Source organism: Polypterus senegalus, chromosome 8 (genome assembly GCF_016835505.1).
Source record: "Polypterus senegalus isolate Bchr_013 chromosome 8, ASM1683550v1, whole genome shotgun sequence".
NCBI lineage: Eukaryota > Metazoa > Chordata > Cladistia > Polypteriformes > Polypteridae > Polypterus > Polypterus senegalus.
In genome coordinates, this window is record NC_053161.1 from 60782314 (window position 1) to 60807879 (window position 25566).

General features: G+C 36.9%; 1 protein-coding gene across 1 annotated transcript in view; it reads right to left on the reverse strand.

Annotated features, from left to right (window-relative positions):
* Positions 1-1331: 1331 nt before the first annotated feature.
* Positions 1332-25566, reverse strand: part of wasla (WASP like actin nucleation promoting factor a) — a 95049-nt gene continuing 70814 nt past the window's right edge. Inside the window, exons 4-7 of the mRNA XM_039762150.1 lie at positions 12450-12546; positions 11538-11561; positions 1506-1680; positions 1332-1395 (exon numbers count right to left, since the gene is read on the reverse strand). Of these exons, the coding sequence (XP_039618084.1) occupies positions 1332-1395; positions 1506-1680; positions 11538-11561; positions 12450-12546 (360 nt within the window). The remainder of the gene's footprint in view (positions 1396-1505; positions 1681-11537; positions 11562-12449; positions 12547-25566) is intronic.

A 25566-nucleotide genomic window follows, 5' to 3' on the forward strand; every position in this document is an offset into this window, starting at 1 on the left:
CTTGTCCGTCCAGTGACATACTTATGACAGTTTTCTTATGCTTGAGAACTGTACTCGTAATTTTCAGAAGTGCAAGCGTAACTTACACATGTGAAATGTAAACCTGATTTACTTGTTTGAATATCAACTCATATCATGGGTGACTGATCCCCAGGCTAATGCAACATGTTTTCATTCACCTTCTGCTTTCCAACCTGCTTATCACGTGAAGGGTCACAGGGCAGTTAAAGACTAATCTTGTTGTGTTAAATATTACATTACTTATGCAATAAGATTTGAGACAAGATGGAGGTGCTTGTGTGGTCTTGCAGGCAGTATTTGAAGTAGGCCAGTACCAGCAGCATTTGTAGATTCAAAAGGACCTCCAACCCTCTGATGTTTTATATTAATATATGTATGTGCTCTGAATTCCAAGGGGGAATCCCCTACCCCGTCACATAAAAATAATAATGAATCAAGAGGAGGAGCATGACTGACTACACAGAGCACTGCCAGTAATTTGGTTTCGCTTCAAGCACTCCTTGCAAGCAAATAGGAGTGTAACTGTAATGTGTACATGAGATAAGTGCCTTGCATTTGTTTTTTAAAAACAAATTTTTCTGCTGATATGCTTATCGTACACTGAAAGCTTGCAATACTAAAAAACACTCAAACTTCTGCAGTATGTCTTTTTCACGTATAAGAAAAAACGAAATGTGTATTATAGCCAAGCCGCAATTAAAGACAACAAAGTACGATTTTTTTCTATAACGCCTGCCGAGTTGCTTTTTTTGTTCTGAAGATGTTAATTACAACTTTTTAAAAATATGGAATTAGGAAAAGGCAACCCAGGCTGACAGTGAAAGTGAAAAAAAGAAATGACGAGACAATATAAAACAGAATAACGTTGGATAACAGAGGCCGAGTCTGGCTGGCTGCGGTCGGCTGGCACCCTGCCCGGGGTTTGTTTCCTGCCTTGCACCTTATGTTGGCTGGGACTGGCTCCAGCAGACAACCGTGACCCTGTAGTTGGGATATAGCGGGTTGAATAATGGATGGATAGTCTTGCTGGCCATTGTTGTTCACTTTCACACAAGACATAAATGGTTTGTGGATTATAAATAACATGCTAAATGAATGCTCAGACGACCCTGCTGAAACATAAGTAAGGTTAGGAAACAATTTTTAAGTAAAATAGCCCCTTTAGCGCATTTCGTATTCAGGTGCGACAGCAAACATTTTTTATTTATAATTAAAGAAAATTCCTACAACACATTGGTTTCTTTACTAAGTTTCATCACCCAAAACAAGTATACAAATATTTTTGGAGAAAAAAAAAATTTAATTGGAAATTAACATAATACGTTACTTACATCAAAGCCTGTGTTTGGATCCCAACCAACATGACCAATATGCCTATGCAAACAAAAATAACACAAATTATAATAAATCTAACAATTTTCCTTGTTTCAGGCATATTAAGTTGCAATCAACCTACAGTAAAAAGAAAATAAATAATTTCTTACTGGAAGTTACTGGGAGTGCCAATGTCCGCTTTTGTTAACTTTTTCTTTTTACCTTTTCCTTTTATCTTGTCTTTTTTATGGCTGTACATTATATTGTTGACTTGAGAATGGTTATACCTCATATTTATAATTTCTGGATTTTTTATGTCAACAGTTGCCATTGGTAGTGATGGACCTACAAGCAGAAAAAGGACAGCCAAAAAACAAATTAAAAAAAGATACAATTTTACCACTCAAACATTATGAATGCATTCAAGTGCAAAAAAACAAAACTGTAAAACATTTCTAAGTAATATCTACAGTATATCATTGTCAGAACAATATGCAAATACACAGCTGGTGTAATTGTAACGAATCTGATGAGGAAATACAATATTTTGATAAATGTAGACATTTTAAAAAAGTGAAACTTCTGACAAGTAGGTATGCAAACAAAAATGGATACTGTTAAACTGTGAATGAGCAAACAATAGTTATGAACATCTTACATGTATAGCTTTGAATAAAACCTAAACACCTAGAAAGAACTGCACCTCTACTTAATATTATTGATTTAGTGCTACTACTGAAGCATAATAATTTTAGTCTTAGTGCAGATTCTTAAAGGAATGTGAAAATGCAATGCTAAGAGTATACAACAAATGCCAACAAATTACTTACTTTAAGAAAGGGGTGCATTTTGTTATAGGGAGCATACCTTTCTATTAAAAATTCCTTTTTTCACAAACAGTAACATTTTAAAAACCTTGTGTGTAAAACAGACTGCTTCACCAATGCTAACTTATCAGAAATCAGAACGTAACATGTTTTAGTTGTGATTCCTAAACAGTAGTCTTTGAACCCATCATTAGCCCAACTAATTTTAGAAGCTATCTAAAAATAACACTGTAAAGCCAATTCTCAAGAAACAGGTAAATGATATTAAGTTATTTTAAACATACCTATCATCATAAAACTTCATCAAGTCACATTACACAAGTAGTAATACCGTTAATTATTTTACAGTTTCTTACCTTTGCACTGTGGTTTTCGAATTTTGAGACAAGGAACACATTCTTTACTAATATATTTGCTATGCATCCCTTCTGTAAAAAGCATGTTTACTTCTCTATGCTCCCTGCTTCCAAGAGATAACTCAGAAATTGTTGAAGAAAGTGGCAAATAAAGCTCATCATTTGGGAGTGTGACACAGTTCAGTGTCCAAGACAACATATAGAAGTCTGAGATTTCCCCGAGTGATGAGTGAGTAAAACCTGTACAGAACATTCCTTTTCGGAAAATGATGGTGCGAAAGTCACTATATCATACAAAACACTCACCACAAGGAGAGCAACTTTTCAGAAAAATGTAACACAAATCAACACAATCTTATGGGATAGATGAAGAATCAAGAGAAAGGTACTTTTTTCTAAGAAATTATTTTAGTCAGAAGACTGAGGGATTCAGAACAGAGTATTAATCTTAAGAATTACAAGGTCTGCTGTGGATGTTATGTAAACATTTAAGATCACACTAATCCAGGCGAATCCAACCATTACATCAAACTGCCGAAACTTATTACACAATGGCTTTTTTCTTAGTTTTGCTTTCTATAAAACTGTGCAAATCAATTTAATGTTTAGCTGAGTGAAAATCAATGTATGTATACTTTCAGAATTATTACAATCAACTACCGTATATTGTGCTTTGTTACTCAACTTAATGGAAATTAAAGTTTTCAGCCTACCTGTGTAAAGAAAATTTCTTGCATCACATGTTTATATCAATCAGATAAGTGACTAATGGGAGTATGGTTGTAAAGTGTTACCAATGAAAGTTTGAAATCTGGGCTCCACAATTAATCATATACATATAGTCCCCAGGTTACGGACATCCAACCTACAACTTACGAACAGGGCCGCAGCTGCGACGCATGCACCTCAGTAACTGCCGCTCTGTCATCTTCAGCCTGGGGACGCTGCAAGTGGTGGCTGGACGGAGGGATTTCGCTGCTCGTGCAGTGTAGTGTTGTGTCCCTTGGGCTGCTCCAGCCGGCAATCGGTGACCCATGGTCCACAGTCACTGGGGCCACAGCTATCGCTCATGTGCAGGACGGGGGCTTAATGGGGTGGTTTGCTGCCCGCTCTCTAAGCCACCACAGCTACTGATCCTGACTGGATGCAGGTTGGATGGAGCAGAGGGGGGCGTTTCACTGCCCGCCCACCACACACAGCTGTCCCGTTTGTTCTTGGTGGGTGGCTGGTAATGCTGCAAGCGCTGACCCTGTTGTGGCTAAACGGAGGCCACTTAGGGTGAAAAGGGTGGCAGGGGGGTAGCATTGTAGTGTGCCTCGGGTGGCTGCCTGTTGAATGGGGGCAGTAGTGGGCGATTCACTACCCACCATCGGCCGCACCGTATACGTTCTCGGTGGGCGGATGCTGCAGGCAGCATACTGTGGGAGGGTGGTCAACCACCCCTCGCCGCCTTCATTCATTCTCAATAGCAAGCCTGCGTGTACTGTTATGCACATAGCAGGAAGTTCTCTTGTCAGTACATCAGACGTGTTGACAATGGGTGCCTTCCTGCTGTGATAGCGTGTACTGTGCTGTGCAGAAGAGCTCATCTTAACCTTTTGTCTTCACCCTTCAAGAATGTCTCTGAAACACAAATCTGATGCAAGTGCTGGTGATACATTAAAGAAGAGAAAAAACCATCACCATTGAAAATAAAGTAGAAATAATAAAAAGGTCAGAGAGGTGAAACTCCATAATTCTTCGGCAAAGCACTTGGTTACAGTCGGTCAACAATAGCATTTATTAAAATAATGTACCTGTTCCGACTTACATACAAATTCAACTTAAGTACAAACCTATATTCCCTATCTTGTACATAACCTGGGGACTGCCTGTATATACTTATTTTGAAAATGGCAACTACTGCTTTATATTTAGTACTCTCACTCTGTCAGTGATTGACCTTTCCCAGTTACAGATGGTCCTAAACAGCAATTGACTGTTGTGGCTGATCACAGATATACTTATTAATTGTGAATGCACTAGTGCTTCAGAGGTCATCATATACAGGCAAACTGTGCTGAACACAATGTTAGGAGTTTGACCTCTAACAACATCTTTCAAAAAGGTTTGAATTTCTTTCTCCTGTGTACAGCAGACTTCAGAAAAAAAAGAACATTGAACACCCAATATTATTTAAATGTTTTATAACAAAAATGAATAAATTACTTAGTCTTTAATAGTGATGTTGTTCAGAAATTCTTATTTCACAAATTATTACAGAACTGCACACATTTATACAACCACCAAAAATTCAAACACATAATTCAGTACTAGAATGAAGGCTAAGCAAGCAGCTCCAAGTCCCAGTAATGCTATAGTCGACGACACAGATAAACATTGCTCTGTTTATGCTATAACGTATGTCCATATCCAGCATGATATAGAAAGAAAAAGCAGACAACAATAGTAATTATTTTAATAGAATAGTCTTCTATTATAACAGTGTGCAAAAGTTTTTTAAAAAACAACCGTCACCCACTACAAGAGATAATTCTTTATCTCCCACAATTATCTGTAGGTTTGCCTTTACTTTACCCCAAAAGTCGGACTGAAATTAAAGTGGATCTGAAACTGGACCAGCCGCTGTGGCACAACGTCCGAGGCTTCGCCTGGAGGTGCTGACGTCCGAGGTTTAGAGGATACAAAACTTTGTATACCTGATGAGCCCCAATAAAGTTATTGTATCACTAATTTATGAGCTGCTATTAGCAACTGAGAGGACTTGGTGGATATTTGCCGACTGGCCAATCAACAACAAGCATTACCCGATAAGGTAACCACCTAAATAATCAGGTCGCAATGCAGAACTAAGAATGTAATATATATATATATATATATATATATATATATATATATATATATATATATATATATATATATATGTGCATCAGAAAGTATTCACAGCACATCACTTTTTCCACATTTTGTTATGTTACAGCCTTATTCCAAAATGGATTAAATTCATTTTTCCTCAGAATTCTACACACAACACCCCATAATGACAACGTGAAAAAGTTTACTTGAGGTTTTGCAAATTTATTAAAAATAAAAAATGAGAAATCACATGTACATAAGTATTCACAGCCTTTGCTCAATACTTTGTCGATGCACCTTTGGCAGCAATTACAGCCTCAAGTCTTTTTGAATATGATGCCACAAGCTTGGCACACCTATCCTTGGCCAGTTTCACCCATTCCTTTTTGCAGCACCTCTCAAGCTCCATCAGGTTGGATGGGAAGCGTCGGTGCACAGCCATTTTAAGATCTCTCCAGAGATGTTCAATGGATTCAAGTCTGGGCTCTGGCTGGGCCACTCAAGGACATTCACAGAGTTGTCCTGAAGCCACTCCTTTGATATCTTGGCTGTGTGCTTAGGGTCGTTGTCCTGCTGAAAGATGAACCGTTGCCCCAGTCTGAGGTCAAGGCGCTCTGGAGCAGGTTTTCATCAGGATGTCTCTGTACATTGCTGCAGTCATCTTTCCCTTTATCCTGACTAGTCTCCCAGTTCCTGCGCTGAAAAACATCCCACAGCATGATGCTGCCACCACCATGCTTCACTGTAGGGATGGTATTGGCCTGGTGATGAGCGCGCCTGGTTTCCTCAAGCGTGACACCTGGCATTCACACCAAAGAGTTCAATCTTTGTCTCATCAGACCACAGAATTTTGTTTCTCATGGTCTGAGAGTCCTTCAGGTGCCTTTTGGCAAACTCAGGCGGGCTGCCATGTGCCTTTTACTAAGGAGTGGCTTCCGTCTGGCCACTCTACCATACAGGCCTGATTGGTGGATTGCTGCAGAGATGGTTGTCCTTCTGGAAGGTTCTCCTCTCTCCACAGGGACCTCTGGAGCTCTGACAGTGTGACCATCGGGTTCTTGGTCACCTCCCTGACTAAGGCCCTTCTCCCCCGATCGCTCAGTTTAGATGGCGGCCAGCTCTAGGAAGAGTCCTGGTGGTTTCAAACTTCTTCCACTTACAGATGATGGAGGCCACTGTGCTCATTGGGACCTTCAAAGCAGCAGAAATTTTTCTGTAACCTTCCCCAGATTTGTGCCTCGAGACAATCCTGTCTCGGAGGTCTACAGACAATTCCTTTGACTTCATGCTTGGTTTGTGCTCTGACATGAACTGTCAACTGTGGGACCTTATATAGACAGGTGTGTGCCTTTCCAAATCATGTCCAATCAACTGAATTTACCACAGGTGGACTCAATTAAGCTGCAGAAACATCTCAAGGATGATCAGGGGAAACAGGATGCACCTGAGCTCAATTTTAAGCTTCATGGCAAAGGCTGCGAATACTTGTGTAAATGTGCTTTCTCAAATTTTTTATTTTTAATAAATTTGCAAAAATCTCAAGTAAACTTAGTTCACGTTCTCATTATGGGGTGTTGTGTGTAGAATTCTGAGGAAAAAAATGAATTTAATCCATTTTGGAATAAGGTTGTAACATAAAATGTGGAAAAAGTGATGCGCTGTGAATACTTTCCGGATGCAGTGTATGTGTGTGTATATATATATATATATATATTTTATATATATATATATATATACACATATACAGTAATCCCTCCTCCATCGCGGGGGTTGCGTTCCAGGACCCCAGCGATAGATAATCCGAAGTAGAAACCATATGTTTGTATAGTTATTTGTATATATTTTAAGCCCTTATAAACTCTCCCACACTGTTAACATTACACTGTGTGCACAATTATTAGGCAAGTGAGTATTTTGACCATATCATCATTTTTAATGCGTACAGTATATTCCAACTCCAAGCTGTATTAACTTGAATGCTTATTGGATTTAAGCACGTCAGGTGATGTGTATTTGTGTAATGAGGGAGGGTGTGGCCTAAGGAGATCAACACCCTATACCAAGGTGTGCAGAATTAGTCAAAAATTGTAAAAAGTCTTTCAGAGGGATGCAGCACTTTTGGAGATATTGGTGTGTGATCACAGAACCATCAAACATTTGGTTGCAAATAGTCAACAGGGTCGCAAGAAGCGTGTTGAGAACAAAAGACGCAAATTAGCTGCCAAAGATTTGAGAAGAATCAAACATGAAGCTACCAGGAACCCATTATCCTCCAGTACTTTCATATTCCAGAGCTGCAACCTACCTGGAGTGCCCAGAAGTACAAGGTGTTCAGTGCTCAAAGACATGGCCAAGGTAAGGAGGGCTGAAACCCAACCACCACTGAACAAGAAACATAAGTTGAAGCGTCAAAACTGGGCCAAGAAATATCTGAAGACAGATTTTTTTCAAAGGTTTTATGGACCGATGAGATGAGAGTGACTCTTGATGGACCAGATGGATGGACCTGTGGATCAGTAATGGGCACAGAGCTCCACTCCAGCGTGGAGGTGGGGTACTGGTATGAGCTGGTATTTTTAAAGATGAGCTAGTTGGACCTTTTTGCCTTGAAGATGAACTCAAAATCAACTCCCAAACCTACTGCCAGTTTTTCGAAGACACTTTCTTCAAACAGTGATACAGGAAAAAGACCATGATTTTTATGCAGGCCAATGCTCTATCACTTGCATCGAAGTTCTCCACTGCGTGGCCAGCCAGTAAAGGCCTTAAAGATGAAGGAATAATGACATGGCCCCCTTCCTCATCTGACCTAAACCCTATCGAGAACTTGTGGGCACTTCTTAAGCGCTAGATTTCACGGGGGAGAAAAACAATACACCTCTCTGAAGAGTGTCTGGGAGGCTGTAGTCACTGCTCCACAAAAAGCTGATCGTCAACAGATCAAGAAACTGACAGACTCCATGAATGGAAAGGCTTATGACTGTTATTGGAAAGAAGGGTGGCTATATTGGTCATTGATTGATTGATTTATTTTTTTGAAATGTCAGAGATGTTTATTTGTAAATTTTGAGGTGTTTGTTTATTATTCTCACTTTAACAGATGAAAATAAACAAGTGAGATGGGAAAATTTTCATTTTTCCTTTAGTTGCATAATAAATCTGCACACTAATAGTTGCCTAATAATTGTCTTTACATATGTATTCCCCTGATGATGTTCACACTCACATTTCCGTTGTGAAACATTCAGGTTTCAGGTTTATTAACATTTTGGATTGACTGATAGCACTGTGTTTGTTCCATATTAAAATTAATCCTCAAAAATACAACTTGCCTAATAATTCTGCACTCCCTGTATTAGAGCCCACTAGACATGAAGTAACACCTTTTAGTCAAAAGTTTAAACTGTGCTCCATGACAAGACAGAGATGACAGTTCTTTCTCACAATTAAAAGAACGCAAATATATCTTCTCTTCAGGAGCAGAGAATTTCAGAGAGAGAGAGAGAGAGAGAGAGAACTTGCAAAGAAAAGCAAACAATCAAAAAATCAATAAGTGTGCTTTTGGAAGCACCGCGATAAAGCGGCATTTCTTAGAGGAGCGTCCGTATCCACTAGGCAAACAGCTTCTGTGCAAACAGCACCTCTGCTCACAGCCCCTCCGTCAGGCGCAGAGAATGTCAGAGAGGGTGAGATAGAGGCAGAGACAAGCAAACAATCGAGCACCACGCAGGAAGCATATCTTATAGCATTGAGGAGTTTTAGTTAATATGTAATACATGCTCTGATTGGGTAGCTTCTAAACCATCTGCCAATAGCGTCCCTTGTATGAAATCAACTGGGCAAACAAACTGAGGAAGCATGTACCATAAATTAAAAGACCCATTGTTACATGAAATCCATGAACCAGCGAAAAATCCGTGATATATATTTAGATATGCTTACATTTAAAATCCGATAGAGTGAAGCTGCTTGAAAGTCGAAGCCTTGATATAGCGAGGGATTACTGTACAAACATATACACACATATACATATACATACATATACATATATATATATACATATATATATATATATATATATATATATGTATATATATATATATATATATATATATATATATATATATATATATATATATATATATATATATATATATATATATATATATATATATATATATATATATATATGTATATATATATGTATATATATGTATATATATATATATATATATATATATATATATATATATATATATATATATATATATATATATATATATATATATATATATATATATATATATATATATATATATATATATATATATATATATATATATATATATATATATATATATATATATATATATATATATATATATATATATATATATATGTATATATATATATATATATATATATATATATATATATATATATATATATATGTATATATATATATATATATATGTGTATATATATATATATATATATATATATATATATATATATATATATATATATATATATATATGTATATATATATATATATATATATATATATATATATATATATATATGTGTATATATATATATATATATATATATACTACACATATAAGTCAAGACTACACATATATATATACACACATATACATACATACATACATACATACAGTGGACCCTTGACTTACGAACTCACTTCATTCGCGAGGGCTGGTTGTGACTCAAATTGGTTGTAAGTCAAGACTATTTTTCCCATAAGAAATAATGGAAATACCCATAATGCGCTCTGAACCTTCCATAGCAACACTTACTTAACCTTTTCATAATAAAAAGGTTGTATAATGCATAATTTACCAAAACACCAATAATTTTTCTAATGTACTAACCAAAAGTTATAAAAAGTGCCTAGCCTACCAGAAACAACAATTTCCTACTGTACTCACCATTTAATTTGACATCTTTGGGCTGCAGGAAGGGAGGAGGAGGAGAATGAAACGGAAGGTGGTTATTGTTTAGAAGGAGCCTCCTTATGCAAATCTTTTCTTTGTAAAATTGTCGAGATGGTGGATTTCAACATGCTGTACATATTAGCGAGATCGGTCACGAACTCCACTCTCATATTTCCGCACAATTTCCTTCTTTGTTTCGATTGTGATCGCTGTTTCTCAAGTTAATAATGACAGTAGTCAAGCACTCAGTTCAAAGCTGGCCGTGTTGTGAACTGCTGTAATAATACACTCCAAAGCAAGCCGGTGCTTTCTCAGCCTGATGACATTATGTGCCGCGCCAACCCGCTAGCTAACATCCCTTAACAATCGCTTTCTTTACCTTCGTTACCTTCTCTTCCTTCCTTAGCAATTATGCGTCTTGCTTGCCATGGTCTTAGTGAATTATATATATATATATATATATATATATATATATATATATATATATATATATAGATAGATAAATCACTTCATTGACTGAAATTACGTCCACAAACACATGCATCTGGGTTCCGACTGACACTTTTGAACGCTCTTGGCTGTTTGTTTACAATCGCACAAGCGGATACACGTGACTGCATTCGGGTCGTAATGCAAGATGTTGGTCGTAAATCAAGTTGTTCGCATTACAGGCAGGTCGTATGTCAAGGGTCGACTGTATATATACAGACACACACTATAAACTGGAAGAAAGCATATTTAATATTAATGCTTAATTTTACTATTCCTATTTTGGGTGCAATTAACACAAATTCTTCCCAATAACAATTGTTCTAACCCTTTTTCTAGAAAAGCACAAAAAGAATATATTAAAAACAATTTCATAATGAAGTCAAAGTGAAAATGGCAGAAAGCAGTAAATGTTATAACCAAAGAAAAGAATATTTTACTATTTAACAGAAAAATGCATTAATAATAATAAAGTCAAATTGTAAATTTAGAGAAAAAGGCCCAAACATTTTTGCAACTCGCTGAACAGAAAAAAAACTTACGCAACTGATGTTTGTTAGATTAACAAAACTGATTTCATCCAATGGTTGATATAGTATTTCAGCTAAAATTATGCATTGTATGTTAGAATGTTAGTCTTTAATACCAAGATGACTTTGTCACTCGGTAAAGAAAAGAAAAAGTTTCACTTTATTCAAGTTTAATCAAAAACCTACCATTTGGTGGGTCACGTCTTTTTTCTGTAAAAACAAAAATTAAAAAATCAGTAAGAAATATAACTTAATTTACAAAAATAAATAATAAAGTATGGAAACAGAAATAGGTACAGAGCATTACATCAGACTTACTGCCCAAATGCTCTGGTATAAGTCTACATATGAACTGAACAAGAACAAGATTCATAAGAAGAAATAAAGATGGTGAAAACAATGTGCAGAGCAGCAACCATGTGTTTTCCTAGGGTTGATTTTATTAGCTATTAATTTTAATTAAGATTGTTTTATAAATTATTTTGGTTTTGCATCACTCTATTAGTCTGGGTTTGACATATATACTCGCTAAATAGCCAGTGAGTTTCAAAAAAGTCAGTCTTGGCCTTTATTTACATAAAATAATGTTAATGGTTTGTCAGTCTTCTACTAGATGATACATTAGTCAGTTAAATTCAGGTAAAAATTTAACATTCGTTCATTCTGCTAACATGTAGCATACAAAGATATATTGACTGCTTTCTGTGCATTTATTGGGGGTGTTTCTGTAAATTTTTTTGCTATAAAATGATATTTACAGTTCTACGGCAGAAAAAGGTTTGTAGTCTTCAAAAGAAAAATAGAAAAAAAATCCTTTAAATAATCACATAAAAATTTAAAATAATAATACAAAAATGATAAAGGGGAATAAAAGAAAGGTTGTTCTGTCATTTTAATCTTGACAATAATGAAAGATTTGATCCATGCAAGTAGTTAATAACTACAGCATATTTGTCCCTTAGACGAATTATAAAAAATAATCAAAATGGGGCAATTTGTCTGTTTTCTTTGATACATTGTTTTCCAAGACATGAAGTTATAGTCAAGAATTAAGAGAGATTTCAAGGAAAATTAAAATTAGTAAAATAGATTATTTACCAGTCCTTCTTTGTCTCCTATTAAGTAATTCTGATGTTGCTTGCCTGAAACGTTTTGCTTCTTCTTCACTTGCAAAATTAAGTCCAATCTGACATGACTAAAGGGGGGAAAATCCAAACAAATTAAGGGAAACTGCCAAGCAAATAAAAGCAGTTTCTCAGAAGTACCAAATTATTAGGACAACAGGACAATACAGATAATATTGTTACAGTTCTTACTGCTTCTCAGTAATAAAGAGGAAAAAAGTAAAATTATCATAGAAATTACAAAAGAATTTATTAAAATTCAAAGCATTTTTTAAATTTAAAACAGAACATAATCAATGTTACAATATACTTTCAAGATGTTAATGACAACTATAACTTTCAAGATGTTAAAGACAGTGCATCACTTACTGTATGTGCAATGCATTTACAATGTCTAAAAGCATTGCAGCAAAGTATTTGCAATAAATATTAGTACCCTTAAAAACACACACACATATAGAGTACATATATACACACACATATACATACATATACACACACACACGCACACACAGAAAAAAAAAATGAACATTGTTTTTGGAGGGTATGGGAGATGTCAGGGTATGTCAGAGCTGTGCTTTGTCTTCTGTCTTGTTTGTGATTTTCATTGACAGGATATCAAGGTGCTGCTGGGGATGGGAGGGTGTCCAGTTCAGTGGCCTTAGAATTGTGTCCCTGTTTCTTGCAGCGGGGCCTGTTGGCTTCATCAAGCTGTGAACTTCAGCACACATTGGGATGGTTTGCACTGAGTGTGAAGCAGCAGGGGTAAGGAACAGTACCTACAAATCTGAGTACATGGTACTTAGTAGGAAAAAGGTGGACTCTCCTGGCCTAGTGGGAGTTACTGTTTCAAGTGGAGGAGTTTAAGTACCACAGGGTCTTGCTCATTAGTGAGTTGAAAAAGGATAGTGAGTTCAACAACATGCATGGGGCGGTGAGTGTAGTTATGTGGTTACTATACTGATCTGTAGTCGTGAAGAAGTAGCTGGGTCAGAATGCAAAGCTCTCAATTTACCATTCGATTGATGTCACTGCCCTCAAATATGGTCATGAGCTTTGGGTAATGACTGAAAGTATAAGACTATGAGTCCAAGTGGCCAAAATGGGCTTTCTCTGCAGGGTGGCTTGGTTCTCCCTTAGATATAAGGTGAGAAGCACAGACATCTGGAAGAGGCTCAGAGTAGAGCCACTGACCCTCCGCATCGAGGGGAGTCAATCGAAATGATTTGGGCATCTGATACGTAGGCTGGAAGGATTATATCTCTCAGATGGCCTGGGGAACTATCTTGGAATCACACAGTTTGAGTTGGCAAGTGGGGGAGGATAAACGTATGGGCCTAACTGCTAAGACTATTGCCCCTGAGACCTGGTTTTGGACAAGTGCTGGAAAATGAAAGAATGAATGAAAAGGATGGGGGAAAAAAAAAAATATAAATATGTGCGTCTATTTGTCCATATTTGACACCTGATCAGGCCTCACAAATCACTCAGATAGGAATTATAGTTTTCTTTTATAAATGCTTTTTATTTATGTCTGATTGAATAGGTTTATAATCGTGAGGATCAAAGTGGGGCAGAGGTGTGTGCTAATCAGGGAATTAACGAAGTTTAACTAACTGTTAAATGAGAAGTGGGACATACATAACTATTTGCAAACACATTTAGGAAAATGTACAGTGATGAATCTCATTTGGAAAGTGCCATAAATGCAGGTTCTTTTTGACCCTACGAAATTCCCATAGTTCAAGCTGAGCCTGCAATCTGAATGCGTGCCACTCTAGTCTTCAAGTTACTTCTCATAGAAGTCACTCCATATCCCTAATTGTTGAACGATGGAAAAAGGTCCAATAAATTGGAAGTTCAGTTTCCAAAACTTGCCCAATGGCTCACTCGATAAAACTAAGGTTGTGTGTAGTTACTGTCAAGCCGAGTTTACTTATAATCGGATTACAAGCAGCCTACAATATCACATGCAAGCCAAACATTCATTTTACACTAATAGCATTAACACGGGTATTATGCGACAGACCACACACTACAGTGTTTGGCAGAAACCAATGGATGTGTCAACCTCCAGCAAATTAACGGTAGCAATTGCTAAATGCATAGCCATGGCATACAGTGTAGGATGAAGCTCTGCGCGACATAATTTCAGATTGCATCCAATGACCCAACTTATGAATTACCTTTGAGAGGTATGATTCAGAGAGGGCAAAACTAGCTAAGGAGTTGGCGATCACGGAGATAGTCGCACTTACTGGTGACTACTGGACACACTTGGAAATCATAGCTACCTTGGGGTTACAAACCATTATATCGTCGAACAGTGGAAACTGCATTCACATGCTTTGATGATCATGAAAACATTGGAGAGACATCATGCTGAAACATGTGCCAAACATTTTATGGATGTAGCAAAGCAGTGGAACACTGAGAATAAAGTAAGCACACTCAGTAGAGATAGTGCACAAAATTTAATTTCAGCCATGAGACAGCTGCCTTTCAAACACTTGCCATGCATCGCGCACAGCATTCAACGTTCTGTCACAGTGTCTCTGCAAAATACTACATTTGACGGCGTATTTTCCAAATGTCGAAAGGTGGTGGGGCACTTCAAGCACAGTCCATCAAATACTGGAGAATTTGAGAAACAGCAAGTCACTCATGGCCTGAACCCTGTAGGTAAAACACACTTTTTGTTATCTTCTAGCAATCTCACACGCTGTCATTGAAAAACGTGTGTCTCCATCGGTCATTAAATACACATAGTGGGAGTGTGGAGTCTCTTACTTCAGCGGCAAGTTCTTTTTTTATATTGTTGGATATTTGACCAGTCCTTTAGCATATGGTTTGTCATAAGTCAGATTGATATTTATGCCATTTTAATGTAGTAAATATGAGTGGGCCAAATTTTTTGAAGGGATGTTTGTCTTTTGCAATACAGTATGCAATGTTTACTTTGATTTTAAGAACCTCCCCATTAACTTTTATTTTTGTGTGTGTCATTAGCAGCGGTTACAGATGATGACATGCGAAGTGTTTTTTTTTTGTTTTTTTTTATTCACTTTGTTTTCTGAAAAGTTGTGCTTATACATTATTCCATTTTAAAATCGGGTTTCCAGTAAAGTACGGCATTGTGCCTGCCAACATTTCTCCCGATGCTTATCAGTACCTGCAAAACATTGGACTGATCACAAAAAAAGACTTGGGAATCTTTCAGTCACTGTGCATTAAACTGGTACATTTTTTTGTGTTAGATAATGAGACATTTAGTGGCAGGGGCTGCCGCCTCCTCACAAGACGCAACAGTAGTAGCGCAGAGTTTAAATTGGGATTAGGAGGGGGGCTTGCCATCCTCTACTCGTTGCCTATGCTCTCCTGTGAATGTTATGATATTACATTATAGTACATCCACAAAGAACGTTTTTTAATTGCAAATTTGATTAAAAAAAAAAAAAAAAGTTGCACTGCGCAGACCTAATAAAGTCCAGTTATAGTTAAGCATGACTAACTCTATGTAATCCTCAAATCTATCTTACACTATATTATACTTTACTGAACTCCTCGGAGGAGAGAAGTTTGCTTCATGTTCAGTGGTGCTGCCCGCTTTATGCCATCTATCTCGGGTGATGGAGGGTTCAGAGGATGACCCAGCTTATATAATAAAGTTCCATCAAACCTCCACCATCTGTTTTACAATATAAGCCCAATTGTTTGTTTTCTATGTTCAGCATCACACAGCCCTAGAGTATGAGTGAATAAAGCCTTGTCACAGTTGAAGTTTTCTCTTTTTTCCCCTATTGTTTCAGTGACCTGAATAAGTGAAGTACATTTATATGACCTTATATTTATGTCCATTCTTCTTAATATGGTCTGATTGCGCTTAAAAATCTTTGTGGTAAAATTTCAAAATTAAAAAAAGAATAAATTTGAGATTAATCAAGAATAATTACACAAAGTCATGTGATTAATCGCGATTAAACTTTTTGATCGCTTGACAACACTAATATATATACATTCATAAACACACACACACACACATATATATATTAATATTGTTATTTAAAACAAGGAAAATAAACTGCATCAATTAACAGTTTTATGACTACTTATTTACTTATCTAGCTCCATGAATCTAGTGAGCCAACTTAAAGTGATCATTCATACATTCCTTTCAAAAATTATCACAACCTCATGCCACTTCCATTAGAAAGAATTTATTTTTCTTAGTTTTACTGAATCTTACACTAAGCATTTACCCTGGCAGTAATATACATCAGGAATCTTTTCTCTGTTTTGAAAAATACTTGTTTACGTAAATATGCATTTGCTTTCCAATTTTCTCTTTTAGTAATAATCATGTGAGAAATTTACTTGAAAGGAAACAAAAATGTTTACTTTATTATATGAACATTGTTATTTGTCTATGTATGGCTCTGTTGTCATTATAATAATTCACTTCCTTGGTCCCATTATGGTATTGATTTTCTTATTTCGACCCTCAGATTAAAAAGTTTCAGAAACCATGAAGCAGTAAAGAACACTAGATGCCAAATACAAGTTATTAAACTCCAAACATATCACCTCTTATGCTGGTGAAAATTATACAATAAATAACCTGCACAAAATACACAAAAACCTACAGGCAAGAAAAACAACATATGCAAATAAATAACTTGGAACTATTACAATTGATGTAAATTATAAAACAATTATGTCAAATGCACATAAGTGCATGTACTGTACTACATTATTAGCATGATAACGAATCAACAGCTTTGTCGTTACATTATTATATATATATATATATATATATATATATATATATATATATATATATATATATATATATATATATATATATATATATATATATATATATAAAAAGTACAACCAAGACTGTGTCCTATGTTTACTGTCTGGTTGACAAATGTGCCAACAAGGGCATTCAAGGTGTTGAACACAATACATTCAATGGTAACTCAAATACAGTATAAGTAGATGACATATGTTTTTTCTTTCTTTTCTCCATGCTTAATATGGCACACACACACACACTGAATCAACGTTTTCTCTATTTAAACTGGTATGATTTCTATATTGCCAGCACCTGTTACGTGCCACAGGGGAGGTTAAATACAAATTAAAGGAGTACCACATGATTGAAATCTAATTATTTCTTACAATTCTGAAAAGGTGGAAATAATTTTGTCCAATCCATTTTTGGAGTTCTGTGTGGAAAGATACCAGATTTGACTTTTTTTCTCCACTTTTTGTTGTTTTTCCAATGCAAACAAAAGAAATAAAACAAGCAAATACCAAACCATTTATACTTGTTTCAATTTTCTAGGAGAAATGGTTCATTAAATGAAAGAAGTGCAGAGGTGCCAAACTTTCTGGCCAGGATTAAACTCATACATTTATACACACACACAAATATACGTACATTAGAACATTAGAATAATCTAGACAAGAACAGGCCATTCCGCCCAACAAAGCTCACCATTCCTATTCACTTAATTCTTCCAAAATAATATCAAGTGTAGTTTTGAAAGTCCCCAACATCCTACTATCTAGCACACTACTTTGTAGCATATTCTATGAGTTTATAGTTCTCTGTGTAAATAAAACTTTTAAATGTTTGTGTGAAATTTACACTTAACAAGTTTCCAACTGTGTCCCAGTGTTCTTGATGAACTAATTTTGAAATAAAAGTCTTGGTCCACTATACGAGTTCCCTTCATAACTGTAAATACTTCAATTATGTCTCCTCTTAATCATCTTTTAATTAAACTGAAAAGGCTCAGCTCTTTTAATCTTCCCTCATAATTCATCCTGTCAAGCCTAAAATCAGCCTAGTCACTCTTTTTCTGGCGTTTTTCTATGTCCTAGAAACTGCACAAAAATGCAATGAATGACCCAAAATGGTGAAAAAATAAGCAGTAAACTGCCAGAGGTTTAAATGTAAAGATTATGCTAGCAAAAACTGAAAAAGGAAATATCAGATTACAAATGGGTCTTCTTCAGAGAATAACATAAGGTTACAACCTACAGATGTCTTGCAGTATTTAAAGTGAATGCAGTCTTGCAAGTTGAACCAAACATTTTAACAGAGATGTCCCAACTTCTGTCGAATAATTTAAAAACCCTCCGTCTGTCTTAAAGCAGAGTTTAAAACAGACATTTACATTTACTAATTTGGATGATACCTTTTATCCAAGACTTACAACATTTATATGACACAATTGGTTATTTTTCTTTTAGTTTTCCAGTTGGAGCACAGGCAGGTCATGTAACTTGCTCATGGTTACACAATCTTAGTAGTGGGAATTCGAACTCACATCCTCAATGTAACAACTTCACCAAACTGCTTGCCTAGAGACTTATTGTGACTGTATTACTACACCCTCCGAAGCACTACTTGGGACAATATTACACTGGCATAGAACAAATAAACAACAAATAGTCACTGAATCATTTTGGTGTACCAAATTTTTAAAAAAATTTTCATTAATCAAAGTAGCCACCTTTTGTTGATATAACAACCAAACTGTGGTAACCCTTTTGATTCAGAATGCCTGTCACTCTGTGTAAGTCACCAACTCTGCCTCCAGCAAAAGAACCCCAGGCAATCACAATTCCTCCTCCATGTTTGACACTTCGCACACACTGAGGCGCCACCCTTTCACCAACTAGATGAAATACAAACACCATGAGTGATGAACCGATGATTTCAATTCAGTACATTAAGACTTTCTTCCAGTGTATAATACTCCACAGTCGGTATTTCAAGGTCCTATTTTGTCCTTTAAGGAATGGCTTTCTTACTGCCACCTACTCTGTCAAACCTGCAGAAGATTTCTCCTTTTCAATATACAAACGAAGACTTGCTTTTTATGACCACTGTTAAACTGTGCTTCAAGCTGTTGTGCTGTATTGCACCTATCACAAAGGTTGGTAACCCTCAGAAACTTGTCTTCTACTTGGGTTGTGATCTTGGGTCTGCCAGATCTCTTCCTATCCAATTCCAATTGTCTTTGGAATGTGCAAGACACTGTACTCACTGACAATAGGATTTTTTTATCCTTTGCAATTTCTCTAAATGAAAGGACACTTGTAAGGGTAATAATGCTGTGTCTCATTATTAGTTAATTGCCATTTTCTTGCTGTTATCACTGGAATACCGTCCAAGTAATACTTAATGGGATGTAGTAACATACTCTTTTCCAACTCTGTTTTAAAACAGAGAGAGGGGTTTTAAGTAATCAACAGAAGTTGGGACACTTGTGCAATCTCTTGCTTTAAATTGCAAGACTATAGGATGTAACCTATTAGTTGTTTCCTAACGAAGGGCCATTTGTAATATTCTGAAATTTCCTTTTTTAAAAAAAAAAAATGCTAACCTACACTTTGAAATTAAACCTCTAGCAGACTAATGACTATCTCTTCAACATTTTAGGTCATCACTGAATTTCAACTGATTAAATTTGAAGAAAAACCGAAGTGTTCTAAAACTTCTGAATAGAAATGTACATACAAGGCTTTCCATAGGTTCCGAGCAATTTATCAGCATTCCTTTCTCTTTCAAGCCAATATAACTCATTTGTCAATGCTTTATACATAGAACATTTTACTAGTTATGGGTGTTGTGCTGGTGGTAGCGTCACTGTTGTTTGTATTATAGTTTTTACTATAGACGAAGTGGATGTACAATAGAGTGTTTATTTTAGGAGTCAGTCACAGAAAGGTGAAATAAAGGAACCAAAGTATAAAAACTGTGTTTAGATAATGATATTCTTGTCTACTAAACTATTACTAATATTATGCATAATCTTGGGGATATATTAAATAACTTTGTCAATGCTCTTATGTTTTAAAATACACAAGTTATTTAACTTAGACATTTTAGCTCTTTGCTTTTATTACCATTATTTACTGCCTTTGTGTGTGTGTACACATATATAAACACACACACACACACACACACACACACACACACACACACACACATATTCTCCCCGTGTCTGCGTGGGTTTCCTCCGGGCACTCCGGTTTCCTCCCACATTCCAAAGACATGCAGGTTAGGTGGATTGGCGATTCTAAATTGGCCCTAGTGTGTGCTTGGTGTGTGGGTGTGTTTGTGTGTGTCCTGCGGTGGTTGGCACCCTGCCCAGGATTGGTTCCTGCCCTGTGTTGGCTGGGATTGGCTCCAGCAGACCCCCGTGACCCTGTATTCGGATTCAGCGGGTTAGAAAATGGATGGATGGATATATCTATCTATATATATACATCTATATCTATATATATATATATATACATATATATACATACATATATATATATATATATATATATATATATATATATATATATATTATATATATATATATATATATATACACACACATATCTCCTTTGGGGTGCGAGGAGCTGTTGCTGGGGGTGCCAGAATCCACTGAGGAAGAAAATTTAAAACATTATTTGTACAAAATCTTAATTTATCTATCCATTCCTAAATAATTAAATGGGCAGGCTATTTCGTATCAGTGCAATATGCTGCTTGTTAAAACTGATGACTCGTAATCTTACGTGCACTTAGTGCTGCGTGGGTATTATGAACTATCGTATTTGTTCAAGTTCTATTTAAATTTTAAATATAAGTAATTTTATTTGGTCGACAGAAATATGTTTAGTAGGAATGAAAGTTAAATTTAATCATCATTGCATAAATTTTTCTTCACCATAGAAATTTAAAGACTAAATCCAACTTCCATTCCTACCAAAGATATTTCTGGCGACTAAATAGAACCTACTGTAGTATATCCAAATTGAGCTATTAGCGTCGCCTGCCTGCCTCGTCACCTCGCCGCTCTTATTTTTTCCGTTCATTTAATCTTGGCTAGTCGCGGAAATATTAAAACATGGAAGGAGGATTACACTGAGTATGGCTTTACCAATACAATCATTGATGTCGAATAAAGTATCTATGATTCCTAAAGCTTAAATTGGTGATCTGGTTTTCTGCGTTAACCTCATTTCAATTTTTTCATACTTCTTCCCAAACAGGGGTTGCGAGAGTAAAATGAATCATTAAGCTGATATATATATATTGAATATATTGAAATAGTTTTACTATCAAATAATGCAAACAGTACGCGGCGTGCTTCCCTAATTCTGGGCTCATCAGGCAGTACACACGCACTGCACCCACTCGCAAATCGAACCTAAGGCGTCAGCGCTAAAGGTGAAGCCTCTCATGTTGCGCTATGGTGTGTGGGTCGTTTATTTGACAGTATTGTAGATCGGGTGTGTATATATATATATATATATATATATATATATATATAACTTTTGAGAATGCAGCGTATAGTTTTGTCCAGGAGGAAAGCAATGTTGCCTCAAATCAATGGCAACCTTTTGTAGGGTGTGTCCCTGAGACTTATTAATTGTCAGCGAAGCAGAGCCTTACTGGAAATTTGAGGCATTTCAATTCAAATGGGAGATCAGAGGGTATAACGGTGATGCCAGCAATACATTCAGAGTGTGGCGCTCTGCTTTTTCTGTGTAGCTGCCTTCACACAGCCTCTCCGCTGCTTTATAAACGAATGCCATAGAAAGCCATCACTTTGTAAATTGTGTAATGCGTTTTTTGAACAGGTTTGATGCATGGAAGTGATCACTCGTACTGTGTTCAGTAAGTTTTTGTGAGCTGCTATCTTGTGTGATGTTGCGATGTCTACGGCTTAATTTAATGTTATCTAAGACCCGGTACTTAAGTTTCTGGCTGCACTCCGGTTGTAATATGACGAAGCTGCGCAAGCTCACTTTTGAGAATGCAAGTATAGTTGTCCAGGAGAAAAGCAATCTTGCCTGAAATCAATGGCATCGTTTTGTAGGGTCTGTCCTTGAGACTTATTACTTGTCATCGCAGCTGAGCCTTACAGGAAATTGGAGGTATCTGAATTGAAATGGGAGATTAGAGGGTATAAAGGGGAGCGAGGAATACATTGAGTGTGGAGAAACTCTAGAGACAGCGTGTGTATTAACTTGTGGATTTTTCTGTGAGTATTTGGTGGGAGTGTGATGAAGTTGCTTCGGAAGACGCGTTAGCCGAGCTCAGCTCAGAGCGAAATGAGGTAAATGGGAGGGGATATGATGACGTGACTCCCCCAACTGCGTTAACTGTCAATCCCCCACAAACACAGTCTCTCGGAATTTGCATAAGCACACCCCTTCACCTGCAATTTTAACTTAGTTACAAAGTGATCAGAACTCTCGTTTATATCTTGCGTCCTCTCATTAAACACCAGCGGCACCCTGTCTATTAACTTAATTTAAAGTTTAGGTTTACAACTTTCTTTCCGAAGTAGCAGCACTCATTAATATGGTAGTATATGTCACTCGTTCGCTTCTTATTGTTTCGCTGCCTTCTCAATTATATAATGCATGTTTTTATAATGCATGTTTTCTTCAGCGCGTTTTGGAGCTCTTCCTGGTTTTCTACGTAGTGCGTTGACAGTCAGTTCACGTGATTACGTGGGAGGCGTGATGATGTCACACGAAACTCCGCCCCCCACGGAACTGGCTGAACTCCATTACAGTAAATGGAGAAAAATACCTTCCAGTTATGACCATTACGCATAGAATTTGAAATGAAACCTGCCCAACTTTTGTAAGGAAGCTGTAAGGAATGAGCCTGCCAAATTTCAGCCTTCCACCCACATGGGAAGTTGGAGAATTAGTGATGAGTCAGTGAGGGCTTTGCCTTTTATTAGTGTGTATATATATATATATATATATATATACACACATATACATATACATATATATATATATACATATATATATATGTGTGTGTGTGTGTGTATGTATATATATACAAACCGGATTCCAAAAAAGTTGGGACACTATACAAATCGTGAATAAAAACTGAATGCAATGATGTGGAGGTGCCAACTTCTAATATTTTATTCAGAATAGAACATAAATCACGGAACAAAAGTTTAAACTGAGAAAATGTATCATTTTAAGGGAAAAATATGTTGATTCAGAATTTCATGGTGTCAACAAACTCCAAAAAAGTTGGGACAAGGCCATTTTCACCACTGTGTGGCATCTCCCCTTCTTCTTACAACACTCAACAGACGTCTGGGGACCGAGGAGACCAATTTCTCAAGTTTAGAAATAGGAATGCTCTCCCATTCTTGTCTAATACAGGCCTCTAACTGTTCAATCGTCTTGGGCCTTCTTTGTCGCATCTTCCTCTTTATGATGCGCCAAATGTTCTCTATAGATGAAAGATCTGGACTGCAGACTGGCTATTTCAGTACCCGAATCCTTCTCCTACGCAGCCATGATGTTGTGATTGATGCAGAATGTGGTCTGGCATTATCTTGTTGAAAATGCAGGGTCTTCCCTGAAAGAGATGACGTCTGGATGGGAGCATATGTTGTTCTAGAACCTGAATATATTTTTCTGCATTGATGGTGCCTTTACAGACATGCAAGCTGCCCATGCCACACGCACTCATGCAACCCCATACCATCAGAGATGCAGGCTTCTGAACTGAGCGTTGATAACAACTTGGGTTGTCCTTGTCCTCTTTGGTCCGGATGACATGGCGTCCCAGATTTCCAAAAAGAACTTCGAATCGTGACTCGTCTGACCACAGAACAGTCTTCCATTTTGCCACACTCCATTTTAAATGATCCCTGGCCCAGTGACAACGCCTGAGCTTGTGGATTTTGCTTAGAAATGGCTTCTTCTTTGCACTGTAGAGTTTCAGCTGGCAACGGTGGATGGCACGGTGGACTATGTTCACTGACAATGGTTTCTGGAAGTATTCCTGAGCCCATTCTGTGATTTCCTTTACAGTAGCATTCCTGTTTGTGGTGCAGTGTCGTTAAAGGGCCCGGAGATCATGGGCATCCAGTATGGTTTTACGGCCTTGACCCTTACGCACAGAGATCGTTCCAGATTTGCTGGGTAACACCTTTCTGATATTGCTCCACTATCTTTCTGTGCAACATTGTGGGAATTGGTGATCCTCTACCCATCTTGGCTTCTGAGAGACACTGCCACTCTGAGAAACTCTTTTTATACCCAATCATGTTGCCAATTGACCTAATTAGTGTTTATTGGTCTTCCAGCTCTTCGTTATGCTCAAATTTACTTTTTCCAGCCTCTTATTGCTACTTGTCCCAACTTTTTTGGGATTTGTTGACACCGTGAAATTTTGAATCCACATATTTTTCCTTTAAAATGATACATTTACTCGGATTAAACGTTTGATCTGTCATCTACGTTCTATTACAAATAAAATATTGACATTTGCCATCTCCACATCATTGCATTCAGTTTTTATTCACAATTTGTTTAGTGTCCCATATGTGTGTGTGTATATATATATATATATATATATATATATATATATATATCGAACATCCCTTCGGCGGATATTAGCTACTCACAAATTGCACCCTTACAAACTCCAGCTACTGCAGCATCTCAATGAGGATGACCCAGATCGACGCACTGAATTTGCAGAATGGGCAAAACAAAAATTGGAACAGGACCCTCAGTTTACGCAGAAGATTTTGTTCAGTGATGAGGCAAACTTTTATGTGAATGGTGAAGTTAACAAACAAAACCACCGCTATTGGTCTGACACTAACCCACATTGGATAGATCCCTCCAAGACTGTTGGAACAAAAAAATTGATGGTATGGTGTGGTATATGGGGTACAAAGATAGTGGGGCCATTCTTTATCAATGGAAACCTCAAGGCCACTGGATATGCGAAATTGCTACATGATGATGTGTTTCCCTCTTCATGCACTGAAGGTGGCACGTTCCCTGAGTTTTTCCAGCAAGGTGGTGCACCACCACATTATGGGTGTCAGGTCCGAGCATTCCTAGATGAACAGTTTCCTGGAAAGTGGATTGGTCATCGTGGGCCAGTTGAATGGCCCCCAAGGTCTCCCGATCTGACCCCCTTAGACTTCTCTTTGGGGTCATCTGAAGGCAATTGTCTATGCTGTGAAGATACGAGATGTGCAGCACCTGAAACTACGGATACTGGAAGGCTGTGC